Source organism: Myotis davidii, unplaced genomic scaffold (genome assembly GCF_000327345.1).
Source record: "Myotis davidii unplaced genomic scaffold, ASM32734v1 scaffold555, whole genome shotgun sequence".
Classification (NCBI taxonomy): domain Eukaryota; kingdom Metazoa; phylum Chordata; class Mammalia; order Chiroptera; family Vespertilionidae; genus Myotis; species Myotis davidii.
Genome location: NW_006286315.1, coordinates 1,147,624 through 1,157,887, shown reverse-complemented (window position 1 = coordinate 1,157,887; position 10,264 = coordinate 1,147,624). Strand labels below are relative to the sequence as shown.

The 10,264-nt window shown below is 47.9% G+C and overlaps 1 protein-coding gene across 1 annotated transcript in view; it reads right to left on the bottom strand.

Annotated features, from left to right (window-relative positions):
• Positions 1–4,249: 4,249 nt before the first annotated feature.
• Positions 4,250–10,264, bottom strand: part of DNAJA3 (DnaJ heat shock protein family (Hsp40) member A3) — a gene marked incomplete at its 5' end in the record, with an annotated part of 35,666 nt that continues 29,651 nt past the window's right edge. Inside the window, 3 exon segments of the mRNA XM_006757929.2 lie at positions 4,250–5,443; positions 6,067–6,096; positions 6,099–6,182. Coding sequence (XP_006757992.2) covers positions 5,421–5,443; positions 6,067–6,096; positions 6,099–6,182 — 137 coding nt within the window.

The window sequence follows — 10,264 nt, the reverse complement described above, 5'->3', positions numbered from 1 at the left end:
TAATGATGAGTTGAATAGTACGTAAATATCTCAATAAAACTGTTACCTTAAAAATGATGTATCACTCCGCATAAACAATCTGGATGCTGCCCTTGTTGGTGCTGTTCAGTGGTTAGGGATCGGCCCTCGAACTGAAGGGTCCAAGGTTTGATTAGAGTCAAGGGCACATACCTGGGTTGCAGGTTCCCTGCACCAATTGGGGTGTATGTGGGAGGTAACCAATTGATGTGGCTCTTTATCTATGTTTCTCTCTCTTCTCTCTCCCTCCTCCTCCCTCCCACTCTCTCTAAAATCAATGGGAGAAATAGCCACCAGTGGGGATTAACAGCAAAAAGAGTCAGGTTTGATTCCTGGTCAGGGCACATACCCAGATTTTGGGTTTACTCCTCGGTTGGGGCATGTGCAGAAGACAGCCGATGGATGTTTCTCTCACATTGATGTTTTTTTCTCTCTCTACCTTCCTCTAAAATCAATATTTTAATAAAAGTCTGTTAAAAAATATATGGATGCCCAGCTTCTCTTGGAAAGCACAAGCTATGGCAGCACTGGGTTTGAATTCCTGCATTAACCCCCTACCCTGCCTTGGGGAGCTGAAGAGTGGCTGTCCCCTTTACTGGGGATATGCCCGCAACCAAAGTATATGCCCTTGACCGGAATCGAACCTGGGACCCTGAGTCCGCAGGCCGACGCTCTATCCACAGGGCTCACTTTGTTTCTTTATGTAAACAGGGCAGCCAGTCTCCACTCCCTGCTGTCTCCTGGGCACTGAAGCTGCAGGTCAGGGCCCACTTTGTTTCTTTTTTGTGTGCTAATCCTCACTGAAGGATATTTTTCCACTGACTTGGAAAAGAGGGAAGGAGGAGGGGGAGAGCGAAAAACATCGATGTGAAAGACACATTGGTTGGTTGCCTCCCCCATGTGCCCCGACTGGGGCCAGGGATCAAACCTGCAACCCAGGTACGTGCCCTTGACCAGGAATCGAACCTGTGAGGCTTTGGCTCTGACCGGTGACCCACACTGGCCAGGGCTCACTTTGTTTCTTTATGTAAAGTTCCTTGACTGGGCCATGTGTTTGACCCATCACAAGGATCATGTCAAATAAGCAGAACTGGTTAAAAGATATATAAAGTTCAGGTTTCACAGTGTTTATTAACAAGAGTGCTACATGCCTCCCACAAAAGCTGTGACAGCTGATATAACAAAGTATTCAGTGAAGGGCTCCAATTTTACAGAACAAAGTAAAGGGCAGGGACAGTCCTGGGAAGTAGGCTTATGGGATTGGAGAGATTCTTATACACTAAGGGGGTTTTCATGTCAGGGAAGTAACGTTGCACTCAAGTCCACCAGAGCCCAAAGGCCTGAGGAGGAGGATGGCTCAGGTGGGAAAACAAACCAGAACAGAGGCCTGCAGAGGGGGATGGAGACAAGGTTCAGTGCCCAAGCTGGCCTCACGCCCATGTGACCCTGCCTTCCCTCATCCATCCTAACATTTCAGCAAATGCTCAACACCCATCTGCCTTTGCCCCTCCTCTCAATCTCCAAAGGCTGGGGCCTAGCGATAATTTTTTTTTAATGCCTCATCTCATGCTCAGCCTCAGCTCAGGCTGCAAAGTTGTCTGGTGACAAATGCCTCAGGAGCCAACTGTGGGAATAAGCCCAATCCAAGCCTTGAGTGGGACTTGATGCTAGATTTGCACTGGCACCTTCCTACATCTGCGGGAAGGGCCCTCGTAAGCAATAATGGTATTGCTAGCAAGAAAACCCACTTTTCTCTTTCAAAATTTTTCTCTAGACTTCTTCTTTCAAAAAACAGGACATGAGTGGGACTCTGCTGACTTCTGTAGGAGATAAACTAAGCTGTCAGGAGATGCTCCACCTAGCTTCCTGCTGCTGTACCCGGGTCTAGGATCATGAAGGGACCCATGCAGAGTCCACAGCAGACACTCAATAAAACTGCTTGAATGAATGACAAGCATCTAAACCTGGCAGGAGGTCCCTGCTAAGCTCCTTCCTTGCCCCTCAGGTCTTTCCCATCCTCTTCACCCAGCCCAGCCAGTGTGCTCCAACTGCTCAGCTCAGAGCCCAGAGGCTGGTGGGAGAGATGTGCATGGGACCCACTCCAGCTGTGCAGCACTGGGGCTTTTGTGAGACAGTCTCTGCTGGGAGCCCAGACTATCAAACTACAATGAGCAAAAATTTTCACACACACACACACACACACACACACACACACACACACACACACTGAGTTAATAGTCCTCTAAACATAATGGGGGAGAACTAAATCTAGCAAGGGAGACAGTGATGTAGGAGACTATACTGCACATCTCTCATGGCACAGGCTCCCCCAAAAGAAGCTACCCACCAAATTCTAGAACATTCATTCAAATCAGCACGTTGTTCCATGGCAAGCTCCCTGCTCTGGGACCTGGGCTGGAGAGGGTTAGTTTTTGTCAAAGCACACACCCTTCAGCGTGCACGTGCTCGCAGGCAGGTATGACTGGACGAGAAGGCCAGCAGGAGCGTGGCGCAGCCTGATCTGCTGAGAACACCATAAGCCCCTGCGAAGCCACCTGCGGAAAGCTGCTGGAACGCTTTCAAAAAAGAAGTAACCACAATGTAGGTTTTAAATATCTTTTTGCAGTAGATAATCTTTTACATTGATACAGAATCATTTTACATTCGTAGATCAGACACTAATAGATGCTTTATTTTAGTAAATTATGAAGGGAAGCTATTCAGAAGTGTTCTCCATTAGCCTGTCTTACCACAACGGGAAGGTCTGGAAATGGAATCTACACATCCTAGAAGCTGAGGTTGAGGAAACTGTTTTGCTCTGGCTGGATGCTGGAGAGCCTTCACCTGCTTAGACTGTGCTTTCCTTTTCTGAACAAACATTTATACAGGAAAAGACAATGATTCTTAGCATTAAATAATTTAAACGCTTCTGCAAACAGGTGTCAACAGTGTAAGTGGTGAGAACCAAGCTGTAGCGGGCAGTGGGCTAAGGCTTTGGGATAAGGAGGCCATTAGCCAGGCTGTAGCCAGGGATGGCTGTGGTCCAGCAGACGGGCAGGCTCCACTCACACCTGGCGTCAAACAACAGAACTCAACAGTCATGGACAAGAGGCCACCCCAGTGGGGTGGGAGGACTATCCATCCTGACAAAGATCACAGCCCACGTCAGGAACAGTATCTCAGGGACCCTCTGTGTGGGACTCCCCAGGACCCAAGGCCCTTACGTTCCAGCTGCTTGGTACCCTTGGGAATTAAAACAAATTCCAAGAAGAGCAAGGGATACGTCTACTGAGGGGGGCTTGCAGGGCCCTAGTTCCTGGAAAAGACAACCTGTCAGGAAAGACTCATTCCAGAGCCTCCCAGAGGTTTGATGAGAGGGAAATTAATCACTTCACAACTTGGTGCAGCTTCAGGCTTCATTTTAAAGCTGTAAGCATAGCCTTTAATTCTTTACTAAGATTTCTACCACATTTGATTCCAAATTAGAGTTTTGGATCTGCAGGACGTATCCAGATGTCTTACTCTGTCTGGACCCATGCAGAGTCCACAGCAGACACTCAATAAAACTGCTTGAATGAATGACAAGCATCTAAACCTGGCAGGAGGTCCCTGCTAAGCTCCTTCCTTGCCCCTCAGGTCTTTCCCATCCTCTTCACCCAGCCCAGCCAGTGTGCTCCAACTGCTCAGCTCAGAGCCCAGAGGCTGGTGGGAGAGATGTGCATGGGACCCACTCCAGCTGTGCAGCACTGGGGCTTTTGTGAGACAGTCTCTGCTGGGAGCCCAGACTATCAAACTACAATGAGCAAAAATTTTCACACACACACACACACACACACACACACACACACACACACACACTGAGTTAATAGTCCTCTAAACATAATGGGGGAGAACTAAATCTAGCAAGGGAGACAGTGATGTAGGAGACTATACTGCACATCTCTCATGGCACAGGCTCCCCCAAAAGAAGCTACCCACCAAATTCTAGAACATTCATTCAAATCAGCACGTTGTTCCATGGCAAGCTCCCTGCTCTGGGACCTGGGCTGGAGAGGGTTAGTTTTTGTCAAAGCACACACCCTTCAGCGTGCACGTGCTCGCAGGCAGGTATGACTGGACGAGAAGGCCAGCAGGAGCGTGGCGCAGCCTGATCTGCTGAGAACACCATAAGCCCCTGCGAAGCCACCTGCGGAAAGCTGCTGGAACGCTTTCAAAAAAGAAGTAACCACAATGTAGGTTTTAAATATCTTTTTGCAGTAGATAATCTTTTACATTGATACAGAATCATTTTACATTCGTAGATCAGACACTAATAGATGCTTTATTTTAGTAAATTATGAAGGGAAGCTATTCAGAAGTGTTCTCCATTAGCCTGTCTTACCACAACGGGAAGGTCTGGAAATGGAATCTACACATCCTAGAAGCTGAGGTTGAGGAAACTGTTTTGCTCTGGCTGGATGCTGGAGAGCCTTCACCTGCTTAGACTGTGCTTTCCTTTTCTGAACAAACATTTATACAGGAAAAGACAATGATTCTTAGCATTAAATAATTTAAACGCTTCTGCAAACAGGTGTCAACAGTGTAAGTGGTGAGAACCAAGCTGTAGCGGGCAGTGGGCTAAGGCTTTGGGATAAGGAGGCCATTAGCCAGGCTGTAGCCAGGGATGGCTGTGGTCCAGCAGACGGGCAGGCTCCACTCACACCTGGCGTCAAACAACAGAACTCAACAGTCATGGACAAGAGGCCACCCCAGTGGGGTGGGAGGACTATCCATCCTGACAAAGATCACAGCCCACGTCAGGAACAGTATCTCAGGGACCCTCTGTGTGGGACTCCCCAGGACCCAAGGCCCTTACGTTCCAGCTGCTTGGTACCCTTGGGAATTAAAACAAATTCCAAGAAGAGCAAGGGATACGTCTACTGAGGGGGGCTTGCAGGGCCCTAGTTCCTGGAAAAGACAACCTGTCAGGAAAGACTCATTCCAGAGCCTCCCAGAGGTTTGATGAGAGGGAAATTAATCACTTCACAACTTGGTGCAGCTTCAGGCTTCATTTTAAAGCTGTAAGCATAGCCTTTAATTCTTTACTAAGATTTCTACCACATTTGATTCCAAATTAGAGTTTTGGCTCTGCAGGACGTATCCAGATGTCTTACTCTGTCTGAGCCAGAAGAGGCTGAGTTACACCCATGGAACAAAAACTTCTACCAGCCCTTAGGCATGCCATGCCTTACTGCCCAGGGGCTGTCCACCATGACCATTCTGTGGAGAGGCGTGTTGTCACATGATTTTGCTGTTGCCAAGACGGTCCAGAGGGCCTCTGTAGGCAAGGCTTGGTGCTGCAGTTCTGGAATCCTCCTGCTTCCAAGGTGCCCTGGCCATGAGGAGGAGCCGCTGCTCCCAGCCTAGTTCCCAGTGGACCGTTTTCCTGAGCCAAGACACAAATGGTTACAGTTTACTGGCACTGCAAGGACAGCAAACTCCTGTGGGTGAGCTTCTATCATCCCTGGGAAGGAGCTATGCCAGGAGCTGCAGCCATCAGGAACCCACACAAGTACAAAGTTGGTCCCAAGAACCCAGTTAGCAAGCACAACTCCTGGCAGCCCCCGGAGGTTACATGGTGCCCTACATCCCCAGGAAGAACAGGCGTTATGAAACAGGCAGGGAGTTGGGGAGATCTGAGTTCTAAGCCTGGCTCTGCTATGACTCACCCTCTGTGACTGTGGGCAACAGATTCCCACCACTGTGGGATGCAGCCCCCTAGGAGCTGGTGGAGGGAGGGCTGAGAGGCAGCCCCCAGTGCAGCCTCCCCCTACGTCTGCTTCAGCCCTGCACTGGCACTGACTCTGCCACATTACCTAATGCAGGTGTCTCCATGGGCCAAGAAGCTTGGCTCCAAGGGGAGCCAGATACACCATGCCTGAGCCTGGTACCTCTTCCAACTCTGGGGGTATGGGGGACATGTGGGGCATGAAATTGGTTAAAGTAAGGGAAAACAAGGATTAGTTAACAGAGAAAAACAAAGGGGAGAAACCTCAAGGGTTTTCCTACCTCGGCTAGGTATCAGGAGGTAAACATTTTCTTAAGTTTGGAAAGGAATCCCTCCTTGTCCTCCCCAGCCTCAGGCCTAGCCTTGCCTCTTGCGGAGCTATCCATGGTGCTGCCACCTGGGCACAAACAGCAGAAAAAACTGGGGTCAAGGGCGCACACCTCCAGGCGTCCCATCCCAGGCCCCACCTACCCCCACCTGGTCACCCAATAGCTCAACAAGCAACCAACAGGAGAGGGGGCAGCTCCCAGGTTGGCCAAGGCTGCCTTGCCTTTTCAGATGCCTGAAGCAAACAGGCACTTCAGTGTATCCCAACTGCTACCTGAGTCACTGACCCAAAGGAGGGAAATAAAAACAGCCAGACAATCACCAGATATCTCCATCTTAACAACTGTAACAAAAAATATAACCCAGTGCCAGATGCCTTCCTGGCCAGGCCACGAAGTTTCCAACATTAGTTCATTTAATCCTAAGGGATAACCTTACAGGTAAATTTCAGAAGGAAAAACAAAAACAAAAAAATGGGTCACAGAGAGATGGTTTGCCTAAGATCACACAGTAAATGGGAGTTCAAACCCAAGCTGTCGACTCCAAAGCCTAGGTTTTAACCACCATGCCACTGACTCTGAGAAAGTGAAGAGCAATGCCAAGACTAACCGACCATCTAACCCTAAATGCTCCAGAAAAAGGGAGATTGCTCCCTGTTTTTTAGGGCCCAAGCTGAGACTAATGGGAGTAACTCTGCTGTACAAATGCATCATTTTAAAAATCTACCAACCACTAGGTAGGGAGGGCAAAGTTTTGTTATGAGTTAGATTACAGACCTGTACTCAAGATTTTAAAGTGTGGGGCAGGTTTTTAACATGCTAGGAGATGTACGCTAAGCACAATGCACAACAGAAGAAAAAAAGGTCATGGTCCCCAAGATCACAGTCTAAGACCCTTTCCTCAATGAGAGGCCCAGGACAACAGGCCCCCAGCAGAAGTGGGACAAGGTTGTCCTAGGTCCAGCCCCTGGGCAGTCCTTTGGACAGCTCGGGAATGTCCTCAGAGACAGCAGTGGCCCTGAATAAGGACCTGCTAACAGGGGTCTGAGCAATCACCCAAGCCCTGGCAGCAGGGTGACTCCTGATTCCTAGGGCTCCCCAGCTGAGGACCTGGCACTGCAAGCCCCTGTGAGAGGCACCCACTGCCATGTGTGCCCTCCCTCAGTCTTTCACATCCCCTTTTCTTACACAGACACTTAAGTAACAAAAAGGATTCTCCTAACACAAAGGGATCCAGGAATCAGAAATTTCCCATTTCTCCTGGGCTTCCTAGAGCAAGGGATAGCAAGAGTCTTGGATTTCACTATGCCCTGGGTAAGGAGATGGCAAACCTTCGTGTGTGTGTGTTTGAGAGTTTACATGTGTCACAGATTTACCACTGATGGAGCTTTTAACATGTGCCAAGTACCGTGTTAAATGCTTACCTATGTGATCTCATTTAATCATGTAGAACCCTATGAAGTAGGTCCTACTATTATCCCAATTTACAGATGAGGAAACTAAGGCTCAGAGAGGTGAAGTAATTTGCCTACTAAGGCTTCACTGCTAATAATGGCAGAGATGGATTCTGAACCTTCTGACACCAGAACCCAAGCTCTTTACTAGTTATAATGAGGCACAAAAACATTCAGTGACTGCTGACACCTCCTCCCCAACTCTGCTGTCCTCATCACCCCACGGAAGGTTGTGAAGTAGTTGTGCCCCATGGCCACGGAGGTATTGAGCCATGGTGGCCGATCTGGGAGAGCCAGAACAAGCACCTGGTTAGCTGGTTAATAATTCACAATAGGTGCTCTCCCCACAGGGAGCATACCCACACCTTTCCTTTTCCCTTCCCCTCTACTCCCTCCCACAGGCATTACCATTACCTTCCCCACTCCCAAGCTCCTAGAGCCCTTCTTTTGCCTCTATAACTTATTTCCTCAGCCCATTCCTTCTACAGAGTTCTTCTTCCATCTTTGTAGTTTTATAAATAAACTAGAGGCCCAATGCACGATTTTTGTGCCTTGGCCCTCACAGCCCAGGCTATGTCCAGAAAGTCGTCCGGATGGTCGTTCTGCTGTTCGGTCTAATTAGCATATTAGCTCTTTATTATATAGGACTAGAGGCCCGGTGCACGAAATTAGTGAGGGGGGGGGTGGTCCCTCAGCCCAGCCTGCACCCTCTTGCAGTCCTGAACCCCTCAGGGGTGTCCACCTGCCCGATCTGGGATCGGGCCTAAGCTGGCAGTAGGACATCCCTCTCACAGTCCGGGACCCCTTGCTCCTTACTGCCCACCTGCTCACTGCTCCTTACCACCTGACTCGCTGCTCCTTAGCACTTCCACCACTGCACTTGCCAGCCATGAGCCTGGCTTTTGACTGAGCGGCGCTCCCACTGTGGGAGCACACTGACCACCAGGAGGCAGCTCCTGCGTTGAGCATGTGATTCTTGGTGGTCAGTGCACATCATAGCAACCGGTCGTTCTGCCAGCCATTCCACCGTTCGGTCAATTTACATATTAGGGTTTTATTATATAGGATGTTCTCTTACCAAATAATAATAATAATAATAATAATAATAATTCACACACACACAAAAACAGACACACACCCAGAAATTCTCACTCCATATTACCAGGAACACAGTCTCACCTCTCTTTCTATTTTAAATCTAGCTAAAAGGGGAATGGGTTCCTTCAGAAGTATTTACTGAACAGGACATCAAAAGGATTTAAGTACTGAACTTAAAATTCTAATCCAAATATTAGGAATAAACTGTGAGCCTTTGCACATAGATGACAAAGTCTATAAATACATGGCTTCTCTCTCTCTCTCTCTCTCTCTCTCTCTCTCTCTCTCTCTTTCTCGTGTGTGTGTGTGTGTGTCCTGATTTCTCTGAAGACAAGCCTGGGGTAGGAGGAACTACGTGTCCTGGGCACTCAGGTGTCTTCTGTTCTCATTACAAGATACAAATACAAGTGCTGTACTATGTACAAACCTGCTTTCAATAAAACTGGCACCTGAATTTTGCACTTTATAATAAATAGGAAATGCCCCATTGTGGAAGTCCACCCCAGCCAAATAAGCATTTTTAGTCTGCACTTTCAGAAGGTGGGCCTGCTCAGTCTACCACAGACAGAGATCAAATCCAACGCCAAAGAATTCCTCTATTAGACCATGCGTGGCTTTCCTTAGAAGGGTTCTTTTCTCTCTCTTCCTCAGAGTGTTTCCCAGCCAATGGTTAGGAAAATAAATTCAAAAAAACTTAGCTAACATTTACCATGAACCAGCCTTGGGCCAAGTGCAGTGCAAAGTGCTGGGGGTTCAAAGATGAAAGCACTGTAGTTACTATAGGAAGAGATTCAAAGTCAGAACTGTATGATGGCTGTTCACAAGTGAAGCCAGGGGAAGAATAACCAGGTAACATTCATTCTATGAATCTGTACTACCCTTCTGGATCAAACTCCTATTGTTATAAGAAAGGTCTAGCATGTACTTGGGGATTCAATGCTTGTCCCATCTTCCCCATTTGTACTGTAGCTGGATGAGGGCAGAGATCCTATCTCTCTGCATTACTTCCTAACACACAGTAAATGCTAAATGAACATCTGTTTGAAGAAACGGGGGCCAACAGTACTCCAGGATCTGACTTCTAGGGACGGGACACACCCCACAGGTGGAGGTACGGGTCTACACTCACAGCCTGACTCCCTGCCACATCTACACACACAAGCTGAGCTAGCAGGGTGCCTCTCATTCTACTAATACATCTTTTCCCTCACCTGCCTCTGCTCTGTGTAAAGGGGGTTTATAGTCAATAAGATCAACCACATCAGAGAATAGAACATGCAGGAATTCTCAAATAATTAGCTCAGGAATAATACACAGCTAAATGTACATGTGTGTATTATCAGAAGAATTAATGATGATCCAGAAACAATGAGCCACATTGTGTCTATAACTAAAAAAGTCACAAAGTAATCTAAAAGTGTCCCAATATCCTGTGTCTTTTTGCTTAAGCGCTAAGAGTCCCTAAGCACACTATAAGTCTTTGTGATTCAGACTGGGAAAGAAGATAGGGACAGCCATTAAGGTTTTCAGCAGCTGCATTAGGGAACAAAAATAAACAAAGGATGCTAAAACCACCAAAAACTCTAGGTCAGTTTCCTACT